The 21,934-nt window shown below is 39.8% G+C and overlaps 1 protein-coding gene across 10 annotated transcripts in view; it reads left to right on the forward strand.

Moving 5' to 3' along the window:
• Dock9 (dedicator of cytokinesis 9) overlaps positions 1 to 16,300 on the forward strand; it is a 218,672-nt gene extending 202,372 nt beyond the window's left edge. For all 10 annotated transcript variants that reach the window (XM_013516091.1, XM_013516094.1, XM_013516099.1 and 7 more), the window contains 5 exons: positions 3,856 to 4,066; positions 10,102 to 10,292; positions 12,740 to 12,840; positions 12,951 to 13,089; positions 14,936 to 16,300. In XM_013516091.1, coding sequence (XP_013371545.1) covers positions 3,856 to 4,066; positions 10,102 to 10,292; positions 12,740 to 12,840; positions 12,951 to 13,089; positions 14,936 to 15,058 — 765 coding nt within the window. In that variant the 3' untranslated portion in view covers positions 15,059 to 16,300. The remainder of the gene's footprint in view (positions 1 to 3,855; positions 4,067 to 10,101; positions 10,293 to 12,739; positions 12,841 to 12,950; positions 13,090 to 14,935) is intronic.
• The last annotated feature ends 5,634 nt before the right edge of the window (positions 16,301 to 21,934 follow it).

The following is a 21,934-nucleotide window of genomic DNA, read 5'->3' on the forward strand; positions in this document are numbered from 1 at the left end:
CCACATCCCAGTTGCCCTTTACCCTTCAGCGGTTTCCTATCATTTCACAGTGTCTATCATACCTCCGAGTTTAAATTAACTCTTTCCATAGACCAAGATCTAGTTTGCCTTTTTCTCTGAAACTAAAACATTTATTTGGCTCACTTGGTGGCTTTCGTATTACACCTTTTGACTAGGCTCTCATTCATCCCCTTTTACTGTGTGGTCCTTGATATGCAGTTGAGTTACAGGATCCTGCCCTCCAACAAACACTAATGCTCCATGCCTGTTGCTGGTGCATGCGTACAGCTTTGAATATGAAGAGTAAGGAAATGCCAGGCCTAATGGTGCATACTTATAGTCCCAGCACTGGGAGGCTGAGGCAGGAGGAGTGAAAGTTAGAGCCCCACCTCAGAAACTTAGCAAGACCCTATCTCAAAATAAAAAATAAAAATAAAAGGAGCTGGGGATATAGCTCAGTGCAAAGACACTAGATGCAGTCTCTAGTACCTGGAAAAAGAAAAGAGAGAGAGAGAATAGGGGAGTATCACTGAAAATCAGACAAGAAGGCACCATTCCCATCACCTTTAATTTATTTCTACTAAAGAAAGTCCAGTTTAGTAAGTTCAAATACAATTATAATGGCTGGCCAGATGGCTTTTTCTAAAACACTTTCTGTGATTTACCTTCTAAACTTAAGGTATTTTCATTTTTCATTTTTCTTCAAGCATCTCTATTAGGAAATCCATGAAAACATATTGTTTTCATTATTTGCTTGACCTTAAGCCAACGTAGTCTTCCCAGTTCTTTGCATAGTAATTTCTTCCCCCATTTCTATTACTCTGAAAGGTTAAATAAAATTAAGATGTGCAAAAGTGATCTGCTTCCTAAGAGTTTTTGTTTCTCTATGGAAAATGCTTGTGTTTAATTTTCTCCATGTCACAGAAATGAGAGCACTTCCTGTTCTAAATGTAGTTTTAAGAGTGTTTGTGTGCTGAGTTCATCAGAAATCAAACTTAGCATTAAATTACTTTTAAATTAATCTGTACCTCTATTAAATTAATTTGTGACTGTTTTCATCTAATCTGATCTTTCTACAGATTAACAGTAATTTGGAGGCCTAACTTTTGATTTATTCTTAAACATTTTTCTCTCTAAGCTAACTATATTAAAATGCATTTTAAGAAATAGCAGTGTAGACTGGAGGTCATTGAACAAGAAAGCTAGCAGGGTTACTACAAAATATTTACAGTCATGAAAAAGAATGAGGAGTTTTAGATTAACCAAGAATAAAAGACAATGAAATATAAAGTGTGATCATTGATCAGATTCTAGTTCAAAATAAATAGCTTTAAGTAACATTCTGGATACATTTGAGGAAATTTCAGTGTAGACTGAGTACTGGATACTATTAGAGAATTAATGTTGTTAGGTATGTGATAATACATCATGGTTATAGAAGGGGAATATTCTCATTTTTAGGAAAAACTGGCTAATGTATCATGTATTTATTCTTATTTTTTAAGAGAATAAAAAACAAAAACTTTCAAATTTCAGAATTTCAAAGCAAGATGATAGGAAATTAACAATGGTTGTTCTGTTGCATATTGTTATCTTCAAAGTAGTTGCTCAGATTACCAGATATAGACACGTAAAATTGATCAAGCAATATAAACACTAACTGTTCCTTTCAATAAACTAATAGAAATTAGTAGTATACTTAAATTAGCTATAGTGTGTGTGTGTGTGTGTGTGTGTGTGTGTGTATTTTTCTCCTTTCCCCCATCCCAGTTCTTCTTTTCCTTCTGAGCAATTTCTTTCCCTTTCACAGTATCTATTGTACTTTTTTTTTTTAATCTTATTTACTCTTTCAGTTTCTTACACTAGGGAGACAATATGATGTTTACCCATGCAAGTCTGATTGATTTCACTTATGAGTATAGTCTCTAGTTGCATCCATTTACCTATAAAAGCCTCTAGTATATCTTTCTTTATTGCTGAATAATACTCATATCACATCATTTTTATCCATTCCTCAGTTGATGGGGATTTGAGTTACTTCCAAGATTTAGCTGTTACAAATTTTGCTGCTACAAATATGGGTGCACATATATCATTGTGGTATGATGTTTTTAATTCTTCTGGAAAAATACCCAGAAGGGGAATAGCTGGGTCAAATGGGACCTCTAATGCTAGTTTTTTGAGGAACCTCCATACTGATTTCCACAGTGGTTTCACCAGTCTACACTCTCACCAACAGTTAAGAAGGGTTCCTTTTCCCCATAACCCCTCCAACATTTGTTATTGGTTGATTTTTTGATGATAGCCATTCTTTTTGGAGTGAGTTGGAATCTCAGTGTTGTTTTAATTGGCATTTCTTGAGTGACCAATGATGTTGAACATTTTCTCATATACAGTGATCCCTCACTTTCACAGGAGTTCCTTCCAGAGACTACCACAATAGGTGAAAATCCACGAAGTAGAGGTGTTATATGTATTTTATTATTTATATATATTTTAAGGCTTTGTAAACCCTTCCCACACTCCTATAAACCTTTCCCACTCTCTTATTAACCTTTCCCACACTCTTATAAACACTTCATATGCTCTGAAACACTTTCTACACTCCTAAACCTACATAATTTTAACAACATGTAAATTCTATATGGATACTCAATGTGAAGTGGACAAAGAGAGATGCTGAACATACAGGCACAGTGCAGGGAACAAACAGACCAATGCTACAGTCACTGAGCCAATCAGCACCCAGGATACAGAACACAGTGCTGTGGTTGGTCGCCTTCCATTCCATCAGCCAGTAGCATGCTATGTACAATCTCATGTTGGCAAACTTGCCCAAGTGGTAGTGGCATACTGCATTTCCATTGTGTAGAGTATGGTATTCATCCACTGATGAAATACATACTGTGTTTTATGTTGATTTAATATTCTTTTAATATGTTTGAAGTAATATTTTTAGGTTTTAAATTTTTAGGCAAAAATAATTCAAATCATAAATATTACATAAATACCTATATACTGCACAATCCCACAATATAGCAAAAACTCCACAATACAGAATTAGATCTGTTTTTTTAAAGAACCTGTGATACAATGAAACCACAATAAATGAACCGCAATATAGTGAGGTCCAACTCTGTTTATTTGCCTTTTGTATTTCTTCATCTGAGAAGTGTATATTCATCTCAGATGCCCATTTTTGGATTGAGTCTTTGAATTTGGGGGGACCTGATTTTTTTTTTTTTAATTCTTTATATGTTTATATGGCTAAAATTTTTTCCCAGTTCATGGTTTTCTTTTCACTCTGTTTGTGATTTCTTTTCATGTGCAAAAACTTTTTAATAAGATGAAATCCCAGTTGTTGATTGTTGGAAGTATTTCCCATGCAGTTTGATTTTTGTTCATGGACTCTCTGCCTACCCCTATGTCAGTATTTTTACCTACTTTGTTTTTCAGTAGATTCACTTTTCGATTTTAATATTTAGGTCTTCGATCCATTTTGACTTTACTTTAGTGCATGGTGATAGACACCAGTCTAGTTTTAGTCTTTGGCATGTGGAAGGCCAGTTTTCCCAGTAGCTAATGTGTCATGATAGTATACATCTGAATGTTTTGTGCCTGTGTATGTGTATATGTATATACTTAAATATGTATATATTTCAAACAAATACTGCAAAATGTTAGCAATTGTTGATCTAAGTGGTGGGTATATGGGTACTTCTTATATTATTTTTATAACTTTTCTGAATTTTCCCAAAATGTTAGCTAATCAAAAGTTGAAAAATACAGCTTAGGCTGAGTTTGAGTTATTCCTTCAAGTAGCACCAATCTTCAATCTTGCTTATTCATTTAAAGGTCAACCCTAAGGATCTGGATTCCAAGTATGCCTATATCCAGGTGACTCATGTGACCCCGTTCTTTGATGAAAAAGAATTGCAAGAAAGGAAAACAGAGTTTGAAAGATCACACAACATTCGCCGCTTCATGTTCGAGATGCCCTTTACCCAGACTGGGAAAAGGCAGGGTGGGGTTGAAGAGCAGTGCAAACGTCGCACCATCCTGACAGGTATAGTTTCCTTACACCAAGACATGCAGACCTCCATTAAAGAGGTGCAGAGCTCTCGGAACCTTCAAGACTTGGAAGGGCCAGTATAGATACCTTAGTTAGCGTCCTTCACACCCATCTCAACTTATTTTTTTTTTTAAGAGAAAAAAACAATAAAAACAATTATAAAAAAATTTCAAAACAGGATAGTAGGAGAATAACAGTCTTCAAAGTAGTTGCTCAGATTATACAAGATAAAGGCATGAAAAATTGATCAAAAGATATAAGCACAAACCTTTTCAGTGAACTAATAGAAATTAGTAGTATAGCTATCTTAACTATTTTATGTGTACATATGTATATATATTTTTACTTTTACTTTTCTACTTTTCCCCATCCCAGTTTCTCTTTCCTGTTGAACAGTTTCTTCCCATTTTATAATCTCTGTTGTATATTTTGGATCTTATTTACTCTTTCAGCTTCTCACACTAGGGAGACAATACAATGTTTACACATGCAAGACTGATTTGTTTCACTTATGAGTATTGTCTCAAGTTGCATTCATTTACCTATAGAAATCTCAACTTTATCCTTCTTTATAGCTGAGTAGTACTCTGCTGTATAAAAATACATCTTTTTTATATATTCCTTCATTGATGGACATTTGTGTTGTTGCCAAGATTTAGCTATTACAAATTGTGCTGCTGTAAACATGGGTGCACATGTGTTGTTGCAGTACAATGTTTTCAGTTCTTCTGGAAAAATACCCAGAAGGGAAATAGCTGGGTCTTATGAGGCCTCTAATGCTAGTTTTTTGAGAAATCTCCGCTCTGATTTCCACAGTGGCTGTACCAGTCTACTCTCCCACTAACAGTAAAGAACAGTTCCTTTTTCCCCACAGCCCCTCCAACATTTGTTATTGGTTGATTTCTTGATGACACCTATTCTTTCTGGAGTGATATGGAATCTCAGTGTTGTTTTAATTTGCATCTCTCTAATGACCAATGATTCATTCAGCTTTAGTAGTTTTGAATACTCATGATATCATCCCATTTATCTGTTTATGCTTTCTGCTCCTTCAGACCAGAAGTTCATAACCAATGTTGAGGTTACTTACCCTTCTTAGAGTCTGAGAAAAAAGAGCAGGCCCTAACCTTTTGCATGTAGCCCAGGCAACCTAATGAGTACCCCTTTTGAAACCTACCAGGAGCCCCCTCCTGACCAGGACCCACAGGTCAAGAAGCCACACTCAGACCTTGACTTTCTCACCAACCACTACTACATAGACCTACTCAGTAATTTTAAGCTAAGTGAGTAAATAGAACATGTAGCTGGGTCCCTTCCACCTGGTCTGACACTAGCTTAGCTGCCTGGCTGCATCTTGAATACCCCCAGCATCCGGAAGCTTGCTGAATTCCAAAGCTACCTTTTCAGCCATTTTAATTGATCTCTTTGGCACTGTTCAACCTTTGGCATCCCATTCCTACAAATGTGGTTTAAATCATTTCCCAGTTCCTGACAAATGTAGAATCACCGTGGGAGTTATTCTTACATTCTTTGGGGAAGCTTGGTCCATCCATTCTTAGATGAGGCTCCACAGCACTACTGGGGTAACCTAAAATAAAATCTTTCTTGGCCAGAAAAATGGCTTCAGTGGGAGGTAGGTTTCAAATACATGGCATGAACGTGACCCTCATGTGGGCCCATTTCTCCAAGAAGGGCCTTATTTAAGTAGAGTAGGAAAGCACCAGCTGCCTCCCTAGAGGCTGGTTCCCATCTGAGGAGCACTAAAAGTTCTGTTGAGCAGTGACCTACCACAGTTCAGGTGCTTCTCACCTCTCACTTTAGGTGAGTGAATGTGTGATGTGTGTGATTTACATCTCAGTAAAGCTGTTACCAGAATAATAATAATTATATTCAGAGAGAGATGGAGAGAGAGAGACAGAAAGGAATGAACAAATTCACCCTCCCTGCATGGGAAATGAGGTAAAAGTCCAAAAAAAATTTTTTTTCTATATTCCTAAGGTGTCTCTCTACTCCTGCTTTTAGAATAAGATGTGTAAAGCACACAGACAATATTGTTCACATAAATGTTAGCCTTTCCCCATATGTAAATACATTCTTCTTCTAGTGCATACCTCTGCAAATTCTAAGTAAGATAACTGTATTTCTAGATGGAATATTGAATGAGAGTTACCAGCTTTCAGTGTTTATCTGTACAGTGGTGATGACTTCACTTTTGGTTCCTTAAATCAGTGGTTATCAAAGGGTGGTTCCACTCCAGCATCAGCAGCCCTTGAGAATTTATTACAAATATAAATTCCCAGATCCCATACCAAATCTGATGAATCAAAATTTCCAGGATCGAGGCCAAGCCATGTATTTGTATTTAGCAAGCCATGGGGTGCAGATGGGTGGGGGGAGGATGATTCTGACCCATGCTTACATTTGAGAGCTGCTGCTTTGCAAAAAAAACTAGTTTACTGAGGGGTCAAGGTCAGGATATTTTATCATAGTTATTGTTGAGGTAGCACACTGATTCACAGCAGAGGGTGTTTTCCCTGGGCAAATATCCTTCAGGGTTACAGTTTACATTTGATGTAGAACTATTACAGATTAGATAAAGAATGTGAGCAAAGCTCTCTCTCTACCAGAAGTCAGGGGACAGAGAGCAACTGCACTGCAGAGAAGAGCAGGCGCAAGCCTTGTTGGCTCAGGAAATAAACGCTTTCCACACCTTTGTGCCTGGAAAAGCAGGGCCTGCAGGGAGAGCCTGGCCTGGGGGTCAGACTCGTCACGTCCTCAATGTGCGAACTTAGGCAGGTCCCTGAAGCTCTCCGTACCTTCGTTTCCTGTAACATTCATCTCACTACATTAAATAACTTCGTAAATTGTAACCAGGAGGGAAAAGAATATACTTCATTTTGCTAGATCTCACCTGCTATTGAACTCTTTTCCTTTGTGGGTTAATGATTAGTAAAAGGGATTAGAGAACAACAAAGCACATGTGTGTACATGCACAGTTTTTGTCCTAAAATATTTGAAAATATCGAAAGGGTAGAATATTGCTAGGCAGAGTGAAGATTTAGAGAAAAGGTAATAAAAATGTGACTAAAAATGTATAATCTCTATGTCAGTGGTGGTATGGCATGATGTAATTGTGTTCTTCTTTTAAGACAAAAGATGTTAATGTATGAGTTGTTTTTTTCTAAACTAAAACCTCAGTGAGTATTGGGCTTCATTGCAGCATTGGTACTTTGTGATAAATGAGTGGGCTTGGGGTTGCAGTTTGGGCACTTGATCTCTACAAGGTTTGCCATCACTGCTGTACATCAACCTTCAGTTAAAGACACACACACTAGGACCTTCTGAAGACTTTGAACTTGAGAGTTTTCCCTTAAGTTATTAATCCCCTAGTTTCATCATCCATTAAGTTCTTTCAAACTTGACCTTTGGCCGTGCAAGTTGGAGGGGAGTCCTGCTCTTCCCTGCCCTCTGCACCCAGCAAAGGCACAGTCCCTTGGATAGTTCTCTGTTGTGTGACAGTACTCATGCCATCCTTTGAAAGTCTTATGATCACACCAGCCTCCTTATGTGCAAGTTTCTGAATGTGCCTCTACCATTCAGTTTAACCCTCCTTCCCTGGGACTTCTCCCAAGGAGTTTCTTCCTTATCACTGCTCCAAAGTCTTCTGCATCAAGCCCAGACTCCTGCTCAGGTTGGAAGTGCCTGTCCTCCAGCTCCTGTTCACTGTGAGCACTTCATACAGTAACACCTCCTGCTGCGTCTTCCTCTTCCTTCCTACAGGGCTGCAGATCACTTCTGCAGGCCCTTCAGCATTAACATAGTGGCTTTTTACATCAGTCACTCGAGCGTCCACCGTCCAGGGCCAGTTTGCCCTCCTCTGTAGTCTTTGGAGCAGTAATGTTTTCCTTCATTCAACAGTATGCAGTGAGCCTCTCAGTGGTGCCACCTGATCTAATCACAGAGATCTGTGGCTTTGTGCTGCTTCCATCCCAGTGTGAGGAGACAGACAATAGACAGCATAAGGAGCAAATAAAGCTACAATCCGTGTTCCGAACAAAATCAAAACAAGAAGGAATGTGGGGTTATGGGGAGGGTTGTTCTAGATGGGGTGACCAAGCTTGGCTGCACTGGGTGAAGAATGACTAGGGTGCCCATGCCCCAGGCTTTCAGGAAGTGAGAGTTCATGTAGCTGACCCCAAAGAGCCTGAGGGAGAGAAACAGACACGAGCCCAGCAGGAAAGGCTAGGGGCAGGGAGACAGCTGTGGGGTTTTCCAGGTCGCGGGAACTGGTAGGCTCAAGCATGGACTTGAGGTTTTCTCTGAGTAGTAGTGCAGTACTGTGCCTTTCCTCCTCTGAAGTCTCAAGTTCCTGCTCCAAGCAGTGGCTCTGCACTCTCATAATAAATGCAATCAGTGTGATCTGTGGATTCCTCACAAGCATTAACTTTGGGGTTGGTTTTTCTCTCTGAAATAATAGTGTCACCACACCTTGACTCTGACACTGATTGCATGTGTTGTGACATGACTGTTGGCCTCACGAACATTTCTGTGGGTGCTTTTTCATTTACAAATGGGAATGTAACTCTGCTCTGAATGGAACATCAGTCTATCCCAACAGAAGACAACCGTGGTTCCAATGCTCCTTCCCAGTTCTTGTTACAGTATAAAAGGAACCTTTACTCAAAGGATTTATCAATTCCTAAGTTGCCACTAAAAATTGTATCCACAAGGACACAAACAAGACACAGGAACCCTTGACCTTCAGCTGATAAAATGTTTTAAAAATAGAACAGCCTGTAAATGTGACCAAGGAAGTTTCTTGGGTTGCTTATTTTTTCCAGCTGTGCCAGACATGGGTGAACCCATCAGCATTGTTTTATGGGAACTGACCCCGTTTCTCAATTTGTGACCAGTCCTTCCTGAATAATCTCTTCCTCAGCCCCTTTCACAGAAAGTAGAAATTTTGAACATAACCACTCTTATCTTAATTTGCTTGTTAAAAAATACCTTTTTAAGTGCATAAGTACATGTCAGTAGCATGTGTATATTAAATGAGGATCTCACAGGTATTCATATACTATATAAAGAAACAAGATGGAAATGTGGCACATCCGAATTAAAACTTGCTACCTTTCTGTTCATTTCTAAGCTTTTTTTGGTTTAAAAAAAAAAAAAGGGTAAAAAAAAAAAGCAGTAAATATTTGTATTTCCTATTCATTACTGTGGGTTTCAAAATACTTTTTTTTTTTTTTAATTTTTTTGAGACAGGATTTTACTATGCAGTCCAGGCTTGCCTTGAACTTACTTTGTAGTCCAGGCTGGCCTCAAACTCAAGCTATCCTCCTGCCTCAGTCTCCTAAATGCAAGGATTACAGATGTGCACCACAATGCCCATCCTCAAAATGCCTTTATTATTAATGCAGTGCCAACAGTTTTAATTTCTGGTTCTGAAATGCTTTGCTTGGAAATACATATTTTTTTTTCATTGATTTTGCGGATTTGTATAAATTTAGCATGTGACTTATGGTTGCTCTGTGGAAAAAAGGGGATTTTCTCAAAAATATTTTTATATAACTATTTCCTGTACTTAATCTGCTATGTAATATTTCAAAATTTCTTGGTCTTTATGTTGTCAAAGGCACCTTGTACCAATTCACTCATTTAGACCTCACAACTTCCAAGGGAGGTAGGACATTTAGGAATGAAAGAAATTGAGCAAAGAATGATGAAATGATTTTTTTCAAGGACACACTTGTCACATTAAAGGGATAGCAATTCTCCTGGCTTTCAATATGCCTCATTATGAAGGAATATACCCTGTATATTCAATATACCCTGTATATTTCAATATACCCTGTCATTCAATATGCCTCATTATGAAGGAAGACAGTATTCCAGTTTTACTGTCAGGTGACTTTGGCAAGCTTTGGATTCCTTATCTGTAAAATAGGAACAGTAATTGTTTCTGCCTTAGCAATAGTGAAGATCAAGCGAGCTGTGGAGTAATTCTGGGCCTCACTCCTCTGCAGCAATACACTGCTTCCCTTACGTGAAGAAGCGGATCCCCGTCATGTATCAGCACCACACCGACCTGAACCCCATTGAAGTGGCCATCGACGAGATGAGTAAGAAGGTGGCCGAGCTCCGGCAGCTTTGCTCTTCAGCCGAGGTGGACATGATCAAACTGCAGCTTAAACTACAGGGCAGCGTGAGCGTCCAGGTGAGCCCAGTGAGGCCAGCCTGAGGGCAGAGAGGGCAAACTCCCTGTGCCTAGAGATGGCAAGTCCCCAGGCTGGCAAGGCCTGGGTTAGCACCGTAGTTTGCCAGATTACCCCCATTACCTTCCCCAGGGTCTGTTTAGCTTCTCCAGCGTCAGACAGAATGGTGGGCTGTGGCCCCTCCCGACATTACCTGTGACTTACCCTCACTGAGCAGTCTGCTGGGAGCAAGAGACCCTCCACAGAGCCCTGACTTTTCAGTAATTGGGGGAATGCTGAGCTCCTAGTTTGAAGCATTAAGACTCTTTTGAATATAAAAAGGGTGCCTAGTAACAGGTTTTTCTATAAAACTGTTGGTTTCTGGTTTCTATTAAAATTATATCTGAAAAATTACCTTAACTTTCACTCTTAGCGGTATTTTGATTAGCAGAAATTCTTCATTTAAACATAGCCCAACCAATTAATTTTTCCTTTCCTGGCAGCATTTTTTGTGTCCTCTTTAAGAAATCTGTGCCTCTATTCTAAGATTTCAAGATATTCCCCCTGGGCTTTCCTCCTTTGTTCAGCATTCAGACTTAGATTTACAGTCCGTCTGGAATTGAGTTTTGTATGTGGTATAGGATGAAGGTCAAGATATATTTTTCCATAGGGCCATCCAAGTGACATACACCATTTATTGGAAGGTTCATCTTGATCTAGGTTCTGATTTACAATATATTCAAGCTATAAAAGTAATCAAGTAAGCACATACCTGTGATCCCATCACTCAGGTGGCTGAGACAGGAGGATTGCTGCAAGTTCAAGGCCAGCCTGGGCTGCAAGTGAGTTCAAGGGCAGCCTGGAATATATAGCAAGACCCTGTCTCAAACAACAAATAAAAGTCATCAAACTATAGTTTGGTTTTTGTTAGGGGCTTTGCCGGGGGGGGGGGGTGTTGTTTTTGGTTTTTTTTTGAGACAGGATCTCACTATGCAGTGTCAGCTGGCCTTGAACTACTCACTATGTAGCCCAGGCTGGCCTCAAACTCGCAGCAATCTTCCTGCTTCAGCCTCCTGAGTGCTAAAACTGCAGGCATGCACCACCACACCCAGCCTTTTACTCATTTTCTGAAATCAGTTTCTGTCAGTGTTTCACCAGCTCTGTAGTTAAAGAGCCATGAGTTGTTGCTTAAAGCTCTTATAAATGCTATTGACCACAGAAGTATTTACAGATGTTTCCAGTTGCCTTGCTTCTGACTGAAAGATCATGTGCCAGAATAGGCCAGGGCCATCAATAAGTTGACCTGAGAACATCAGTCTCTGTTGAAGGCCAGAGGAGGGGTGTGGGTGCCATAAGGTTGGAAGCAGACAGGCTAAGCTTTCTGAAGGACAGAGTATACCCTGCCTGACAGTGGCCTTTGAGCTTTATAAAATGCCTAATCATCTTAGAAAAACAAAGAGTTTCATACTGAAGTAAAGAGGTTAAGTGTATACTTGTGCCCACACAGGTAACAACAAAGTTTGGGCCAGAGATTAACTCTGTTGTTTTATTTATGCATTTCCATAATTCTTACAGCAAGAGGCTCACCAGGATTGCTGCTTTACAGGACAGAGCTAGCTATGTGGCATCTTGGCACTATACTCTAAGGTCTTTGTATTTTATGGCTTATGAACTTTCACTAACTTTCTTGTTTTTCTTTTTAAAATTGACTGTCAGTCAAGTGTGGTGGCACATACCTGTAATCCCAGCACTCTGGGAGGCCGAGCCAGGAGGGTTGCAAGTTCAAGCCCAGACTGGGCAACTTAGCAAGACAGTGGGCCACTTGGGTCATCTTCATGTTAGCATGGTTCTCACACACATCTAGCGCAGTGCCAAGTCTTACCCCTACACAATCATCACAGGAGGTTAGTTAGTTGCCCTGTCTCAGAGGCCCCACCTCTGACCACTGTGGCTTACACTTTTTTGTCTCCCCATATCTGGAGTGAATTCTTGTGCCTTAATTCTTCCGCCACCACTACACAAGTCCCACACACTGTCAGTCAAAATCTTACCTATACAGCTTTCCTACCTCCTTTCTGTCCAAGTCCACAAGAAAGACTTTCCAGAAAAAATTATGCAGTGAGTCCTTCTCTGAGCTCTCTCAGATGCCTGGAAGATTCTTCTTCCCATCTAGCCTTTGAATGTGCAGACTTGAACTGGAATTTTAAGTTATCAAGCCTTGATTCCATCTTCCATAATAAAATGAATGGTCATCACAAGTGCGAGAGCTGGCCAAAATGACAGAACCACCTGACATGTTTGTAGCAGTGTAGGCTTTATTCGTGGTTTCCTCTGGGTCGTCAGTTCCTGGAAGACAGAGTCATCATTATATCATTCAGACAACAGCTTAGATGCATTCCAACTAAAACTGAATAAATGATCATGGTCATTTTCTTTGTAGCATAAATTAAAGTCTTTGTTCTTTATCTAGGTCAATGCTGGCCCACTGGCATATGCCCGAGCCTTCTTAGATGACATGAACACAAAAAGATATCCTGACAATAAGGTGAAATTGCTAAAGGAAGTTTTCAGGTAAAGCAGACTGTGATCATTTTTGTGCTCATTCAGGAAAGAGATGCTACCAGTTAGGCTCATTGTGTTCCCTCTGCGTGCTTGTATCTCCCTCTCCTGCCCTATGTCAGGCAATTTGTGGAAGCTTGTGGCCAAGCGTTGGCAGTAAATGAACGCCTGATTAAAGAAGACCAGTTAGAGTATCAGGAAGAAATGAAGGCCAACTACAGGGAAATGGCGAAGGAGCTTTCTGAAATCATGCATGAGCAGGTAAGTGCCACACTGGCTCTGGCAACTGGCAGTACTTCTGACTTGGGGAAGGTGGATTCACGGGGGCCTCAGATACACCCTGTCATAAGCTAAGCTTTCAGATAATCCTGCCAGAATCTTCATATCTGAAGGAAAATACAACATGCCACACTTCTGCCACCTAGCTCCAGCTTACTTGGGGGACAGCTGACAGATTTCCCATGTTATTATCTGAAACAACCAGGAAAAGCACCTCATTGTTGCTGTTAGAGGTACTGTGTTTCATAAACTTTGCTAGTCTCCAGCCCATCTAGCCAAGTGAAACTGTATCCATCCTGTTCTTACAACTTTCTTTGTACACTTAATCTTTTGAAAGAACAAAGTTTACCAGCCTAGTTTATAGAGTTATGTGTAGCATCAGATGTCTTTTATCATTTAAAAATACAGTCATTCTGTTTGGGGCTAATTACAGCTGACCCGGGTGGAGTTCATATGGCGACTTCTTTCTGTTCCTTGTCATTGTGGCTGTTTTTCCTGGTCCCATTGCTCTTGTCTCCTTCCTATGTGAATTTTCTGTATATGCTCAGTGGTTATCAGAAGAGACATCTGACCAATATCCCAAGTGAATGTCAAAGAGCATCACACACATTCACCCGAGTCACTGTCCTACTCTATAATTAGTGTTAGCACCTTGGTCGTATATAAGGAATCTTGTCTGTGTCCCATATTATTGTCTTGGTCTTGCAGAGTGGAAACTCTTTGTATCAGTTGTCCTATCACATGATGGTTTAGTTAGGAAACTCCAATGAAGGAAACTGATTTTAATATTTGAGCTTTAACTTACTGCTTTTTTTTCTCCTCCATGCTAACACTCTCAGATGGGATGGTAATGTCATTTTCAAACCTTATTTTTCTGATAAACTAAGTCACCTGCATGGATTCACATAAAGTTATTATTGAATTTGAGCAGACATTGGACAGTGCATATACAAAGGAAAGCAACCTTCTTCTGACATTTAAAAAAGTATTTAAAAGTTGAAATGATTGGATAAATGAATGTGTGAATAAGCAGAAAGGAGTCCCATATGAACAAATTTATGGAGAAAACTTGAGATCCTTTTCATGGAACCTCCAGATTCCTACTGAATAGACAGCTTAATCAAAAGGCACCAGCACTCAGTGATAGAAAAGATGGAGGTCAGAAGAAATTCATGGGTTGAAACTGTTAATCTCTCAGATTATATGGACATTAATTGCAATGATTTGCTCTCTAGTTGTTATACTTTGAACCTTCTACTATGTCAAAAATGGTGAAGATTAAGCCCCTTTGAACCCTTAAAAAGAGTTAGCTGCTTTTAGCATTTGCAGAAGAGCCTCTGTGTGATCAAGTCATATACCCAGATTCCTTCCAAGCCACACTGGCTGTGAAAAGACAACTTGTTCAAGGCCAGAGCGTAGCCACTGTCTTACCCAGGATGGAAATCTAAGAGTCTCAGTAAAGGAGACAGGAAAGAAATAGAGATGGTATGAATTCATTTCAAAAGGCCTTTTCATTCGACAAGGCTAGGTCATGTCCCAGTCAAGTTGTAAGATAGACCTCAAGTTGCCTTAAGTTCTGGTGAGTCTAGAAGGCTGTCCTTTCATTAACTTGTGAGGAAACAAAACGTGTTTTTGACTTTCTCCTTACCATTCGATCTGAAAAATAGTTATTTACTAAATAAGCGGAAAGAGCCTGTCCCTGCAAACTCTTACGTTAGTAATGGAATGACCACTGGGTGACAGGTTGTACATGTTACCAAATCTCAGGTTTAAGAACTGTTTGTCTGGGGCCTTACGCTTTGGTAATGTTATGTTTCTGTGCCTCAAGATCTACCCCCTAGAGGAGAAGACAAGTGTTTTGCCGAACTCCCTCCACATTTTCAGCGCCATCAGCGGAACTCCAACAAGCACAATGGTTCACGGGTTGACCAGCTCGGCCTCAGTTGTGTGATTTTGCCTTGTGGACCAAATGCAGGGACTTGCTTTGTCATTTGCAAACTCAGGATGACTTCTAAAGCTAATCACTGCGGAGGCCGAGCACTGGGAGAAGCCGTGGGGAATGGGAGAAAAAGGGAATAAGGACTGTGATATTTCATAGATTTTCTACCAGAGTTAGAAGAGGGCATGCATATTTTTTTAAAGCTCAGTGGCAATATTCAGAGTTTTCTTTCTGTCTTAACAGAGGTGTGGTAAGCTGGAGTTAAATTTTATTCTTCCTTACAGAGTAGTATTAAAATAAATGGCCTAGCCGGGGATAGAGCCCAGCAGCACAGTGCCTGCCTGGCAAGTGCAAGGTCCTGAGTTCGATTCCCGGTACCAAAAAAAGAAAAAAAAAAAAAAAAAAAACAGGATAAATAGCCTAAAGAAGAAAAGTATTCTGGAATGCATGTAGCAGGGACAGCAGAGCTGAAACTGAGGTGGGGGGCTTCTGCCTCTGGGCTAAGCTGGAAAATCTTGAAAATACTATTTTTCCCGTGGCACATTCAGGTTGAAAACAAGAACTATTTTTGTGACTAGTTTTTGATGACCTAAGAGAACTGACCATTGTAATTTTTGTACCAGTGAACGAGGAGATTTAGTGCTTTTATACTCATTCCTTGCATTTAAAGCAGATGAAATCTTAAGAAACTATGTGAGCTTAAAACTAGTCAAGCAGTTTAGAACCAAAGGCCTGTACTAACACAGCTATGCTACAAAGTGAAAAGTAGTACAGTATCACTGTGTACATACAGTTTGTTAATACAGTCTCAGCATTCTGTATATACATGTATTACATTTCTACATTTTTAATACATTGCTTCCACATTAAGTTTAATTGTGACAAATTTGTGCTGTTCTTAGTATATGCAATACACCTGACTTTACTGTTCTATCCTTGTACATAAAGAAAAGTGCAATATGGAGATGTATACAGTCTTTGCTATTTTAGGTTTATAAACTGTTAAAAAATTTCATCCTTTTGCCAAAATGATAGAGTATGTGATTGGTAAATCATAAATCCTGTGGTGAATGGGGGTATAATTTAAAGCTTTCACCATGTTGTATTTTCTTTTAAGACATTAATTTAGTAATTTTATATTTGGGGAAATAAAAATTTTTAATTTTATTTAACTGGATTCACTGCCCTGCTGTAATTAAACATTCTGTACCACATCTGTATTAAAAATAACATTGCTGATTTTCTGGTAATGAATACTGGGTATTTATTATTTGGCAGTCTTAAACAGATTAGGATTGTATGAGAATAAAATAACACGATATCTGAAATTTTCTCTAAAATACTTCAGGGAAAAAAAAAAGATAAAGAAGAGTGCTAAAGTGTTAGTAGTTGTTGACGCTGAGGTGTGGTGAATGAGGAATCAACACCAGTTCTCTGCTTTTGTGGGTGTTGCCACGACACAGTGCCGAAAGGCAGGTCCGGGGGTTATACACTTCCAGAGGACTGGGGTGAGTGCTTTGTTACCCCGTGCTCTGGCTTGGAATTGTACCAGTTATTCCCAAGTGCATGTAGATGCCTTCTTCAACTGTATCAAGTCTTCCATCTTTTCATCTCCCTATTTGCTTTTAGACAGATACTCTGGGGTCAGGTTGTCATTTGTCCCAGCAGTGCCACATATTCACCCTGCCCCCTGTGTCCCACATCATACAGATACTGAGCTGGGTTATGTGGTGTTCAGATCACGGAGGCTGGTGCTGCCTCTGTGTACCCGGTGACCCCATAGGTGAGTGAACTCATCATCACTCAGCCACGTATACTTCTAATGATGGTAGAAAGAGACTTTCTACAAGGAAGAACTTAGCGATTGTTCTACCTGACCCATTAAGAAGAGACAACGTGTGATGCTGTATGCTTCTTGAGTGCTAGCATCCAAAACATTGTTTATCAGGGAGGAGAAGAGATAAAGAAAAGATGGTAAAGAGTCATGGCAGCTGCGCATAGTCTGCAGCCACCCATCAGTCCATCTGGATTCAGAGCTTCAGAAAAATCTCTGTAGATTTTTTCCTACATCTCTGACATTCCAGCTCATTGTAATGAACCTCAACTCAAACATCATCAGGGATGGGTTTGCCCGTCTGTCCCTGGACTGGATTTCCTAGTCATAAACACTTCACTGAAGAGCCATAAAATTCAAGTCTTCATTTACTAAGATAAATAAAAGCCTTAGAAGAGTCCATGGCAGATAGAATTAAATTTGAAAGGTAGCCAGCCCTCACTTATCACAAGTGAAAAAAGAAACCATCTCTTGATATTAAAGATAATAAAGGTGGAGCCTTGATGGAGTTGAGGATGAAAAGCCAGAGGCAGTAAGGCAACTACCCGAGTTTCAAAAGGTGGCCACCTTCACTTACTGCAACCTTGGAGAAGGGAAGAACGGACAGAAGTCTGAGGGCTCATGCTGTTGGGGCACTGAGAATTGAACCCCGGGCCTTCACACTAAGCTGTACCCCTTTTTAAAGTGTTTGATTTTGACACTGAATTGCCAGGTTGGGCTTGAATTTGTAGTCCTTCTGCCTCAACCTCCCGGGGACTGGAGTTAAAGGCATGCACCACCATACCCAATAGGTATCTACTATGGACCCTGAATGAAACACATTTCATCCATTAAAAACTTTATTCAGTTCATGTACCAAATTATAATTTCTCTATAAAGTTTACACTAATGTAGCAGTTTCGTAGGAAAAAAAATTTATTGCTGTTATCAGTTTAGTGTTTAACATATCCTACTTGTTCTGTTTTAGTTGAGGAAAAATATATGCAAAATTTGTTATTTTAAACATTGTAAATGTACAAGTCAGTGACAGTTGGTACAGTCACAGTGTGTGTAACCACCACTGTCATCCATTTCCGTGACTTTGTCATCACTCAAACAGAAGCTGTACTCATTAAGTGATAACTCTGTATCCTTTGAGAATATTGTTTTTAAAGGTGACTTTGGAAGTAAAACTCCAGTAAGTACTTTACAAGGTAATTAACTGCCTGGGAACTAATTAAATATTGTGAATAGAGTCAACCCTTACATAGAAGATAGCTGCTGAGTATGCATACAGAGTTGAAAGGTAACTAGTTCATGGACTAGAAAAATAACCACGGGGCATTACTTAATCATAAGACAGAGTTCCTCAGTATAGAAACTCCGTCAAAAAAATGGATTTCCAAATGCATGATGTGTACTACATTCACACAGTGGAGTACTGTGTAGCTTTATAAAAGAATAGCTCTGCACAAACACAAAATGATCTTCAAGACATTAAAAAGTTTCTAACAGGTTTGAGATATAATTCAATCAGAAATACACATTTAATGTATACAATTAATGAATTCACACACACACTCATACATCACCACAATCAAGGTAATAAACATAATAAACACATCCATCCCCTCCAAAAGTTTCCTGTGTCCTTTATTTTCAGGGTAAAAATGCTTAACATGAGATCTACCCTCAAATTTTTAAATGCACAATATTGCATTGTTAGCTATAACCAAAAAAACTTTTTAAAAATTATTGCTTCAGACAGGTGTAATGGCGCACACCTGTAATTCCAGCACTTGGGAGGCTGAAGCAAAAGAATCACCATGAGTTTAAGGTCTGCCTGAACTGCATAACAAGACTCTGTCTCAAAAAAACCCAAAATAACAAAAATTGTTTCCTGTAGGGGGAGGGGAGGGTGTGGTAGGGATATAAGGTGAACTTAGACAACATAATTTGTTTTACAATTTGACTTTAGGACCACATATCCATGAGCTCTGCATTCATGAATTCAACCAACCTCTGATTAAAAATAGAAGAAATTGTGTCTTTACTGAGCATGTCTAGACTTTTATTTCTTGTCATTCCCTACACATCACAGTACAACTGCTTACATAGTGTTTACATTTTACTAGTAATATAGGTAATCTGGAGGTGACAGGAGGGAGGATGTGTGTGGTTCATACCCAAGTACTATGGTATGTTATAAGATAGTGTCCCGTGGAAACCAAGGGACAGCTATATTTGCATAATCATTAAAAAGAATTTTTTATTCCTAAACATTGAAAGCAAAATGGCATACATGAACCTAACCATGTATCAAATTGGTGACATAAATACAGAAGAATTATTTCAAGCAACTTTAAAGTGCAGGAACTATGCATTAATGGAATTGTCTAAGGACAAAAAAGGTGGCAGTAAGTAAATGATAAACCAGCAGTTATTTTCAGTAATTGGTTTTTTTTTTTTTTTTTTTTTTGAGGCTGTATTATTATTCTGAGACTCTTGTGTGTTTGCCAGAGAAAGTAAATGAGTATTATCCTGATATCATTAGCAGCCTGGTTTTTGATACAGGAGGGGAAAAAATGAATCTATAAGAGCAAAAGTTATATTAAAACTTCAGTTCTGAATTTGACTTGTAAACAGCAGTTTGAACTCACGATCTCTTAAACACACAAGCTTCCTACCTTGGTTCATTGGAGTAGCCTTAAAACAATGGGTTAACTCCGTAGTTCTTACTCATCCCTGGCTCCCATACTGTGGCTTCTGAATACCTTTCCTACTAAAAGGACCCTGAGCCCATTGGAGAATGGCTGATTCCAGGTGTAGGGCAAAAAATGTTCAAGATGAAGAGAACATCTTTTCATATAACACATTCAGGGGTCTGACAAGGACACCTGTGATCAAGGCTTTGAAGATGTGATGTGCTACACAACATGGTAACTGTAGTTAATAGCAACATATAAATGCCTCCTGTGGTGGGCTTATGTTCCAGTAAATCCTTCATAATTTGAAAAGATTTCGGCCTCAACCACTAAAGGAATGAAAGAGCTGAAATGTAGATGACCATAGGAACAGCCACGGAGCCGGAGCCCTGGGCATGGCAGGCAGTGGGGCATTTGCCTGGGAATTCAGTTGGAAAGAGAAGTCAGATTCAAAGGACAGTCTGGACCTCTATTAAATATCTTTAGTGTCACCCCTGTAAGAGGCCACAGAGAGGAGAAACCAGTACAGAAGACCAAAAAGAGAAGCCTGTGATGTCTCCCCCTGCAAGTCTAGGAAAGCCACATCACTCCCCACCTCATGGGAACCAAATCCATGGGATCGTCAAGGCCAAACAAAATACTCTCCTGTTTGGAAGAGTGAAAACAATGGCTACGGTGTTCCTTGAAGTCTGTATTAGCTAGAATTTGTGTGGAATGTTATCCCACTGGTTCAGATGGGGTGGTGGCACCTACAGGTGTGCTGGTGGTAACTACCTGGGATTTACCTAGCAGCTTCCTATGCCTTATAAAGGACCCACAGGTGAGGAATGAGGCTGGATTGCTACGCCTTAAAAATTGGGACAGCACAGCTATTCCTTAGAGGAACATATAAAGAATGAAAAAAAAAAAAAACTTCCAAAAGAAAAGAATCAAAAATAGGCAACTGAAATGAACACATTACCTCAAAAGGAGTGCAAATGGCCCATAAATACGTGAAAACATTTTCAGCATCTGTGGCCACTAGAGAAATGCAAATTAAAACAACACAGATTTCACCTTACTCCAGAAGAATGGCTGTCATCAGGCAATCAATAATAAGTGCTGGCAAGCCTGTGGGGGAAAAAGAGCCCTTCTACGTTAGTGGTGGGAATGTAAGCTCATATGATCACTGGAAATTAATATGGAGAGTTCTCAAAAAAACTGAAACCAGAAATTCCCTTTGAACCATCTATTCCATTTCTAGGTCTCTTTCTGAAAGAATTTAAAACATCACATTACATTAATGCATGCATACCCATGTTTATAGCAGCACAGTTCGTAATAGCTAAATCTTGGGAGTGGTCTATATGTGTACCAGCGGGTGAGTGGGTAAAGAAAATGGGCATTTAGGGGGCTGGGGATTTAGCTCAGTGGCACAGCGCCTGCCTGGCAAGTGCAAGGTCATTAGTTCAATTCCCAGTACCGGAAAAAAAACAAAAGAAAATATCGGGCATTTATACACAATGGAGTACTACTCTGCCATAAAGAAGAATAAACTTAAGTCATTTAGATGGATCTACTTAAGACCATAATGTTAAGTGAAATCACACACACACACGTTTAAACGTTGTTTGGTTTCTTGTATATGAGAAACCCAAAGTACAAATAAAGAGCAAAATAAAAGATAATAGGAAGTAGGGAGACAGATCTTTTGCAAAAGGGAAGGGGCCGACAGGTGGAGGTGAGGGAGAGGCATAGAGGAGGGGATGAGAGAGACCTGAGATGCATTACGCACATGTACCAGTGCCCCGTGAGGATTGTGATCATCATGTACTACAAACATGCACTAATAAAAATTTAAAATGAAAAATAATTGGGGTGGCAATACCACTGAAATCAGTGCCCACACCTGAGGCTAAGAGAAGCTGTAGATCCGTGATGTGGTGTCTTTGGACACAGACACTGAACTGAGCTCCAAATGATGCTCACTGGCACGTTGGTGAGGAGGCTCAGAGACAGTCCAGGCAAACCTTTGCTTCTGGTATGAGTGATCCGCCGGCTCGGCGGCGGGACAGGCTTGAGGCGTGCTCCTTGCCAAAGTTGATCAATCTGTGCAAGTACCAGTCGTGACTTCACATTGAGTTGCTCCTTGTGCCAGCATTGTTATCTTCGTGCTCAGAACAATCCTGTGAGGTAGGAAGTGGTTTCACATGAAGAAATCAAATCCAGAGAAACAGATGAAATGGCCAAAGGTCACACAGTGAAGGGGAGCTGGGATTCTTGCTGAGACTTGTCTGACCTCGGGCTGGTCAGACAAGCTGCTGACGAGGGGTAGCTGTTCCCTGGCCGGGCTGGGTTGCTTAGGACCTCCAAGTCATGTGGGCCTCTGTT

Source organism: Chinchilla lanigera, unplaced genomic scaffold (assembly GCF_000276665.1).
Source record: "Chinchilla lanigera isolate Chin_1 unplaced genomic scaffold, ChiLan1.0 scaffold00003, whole genome shotgun sequence".
Taxonomy (NCBI): Eukaryota; Metazoa; Chordata; class Mammalia; order Rodentia; family Chinchillidae; genus Chinchilla; species Chinchilla lanigera.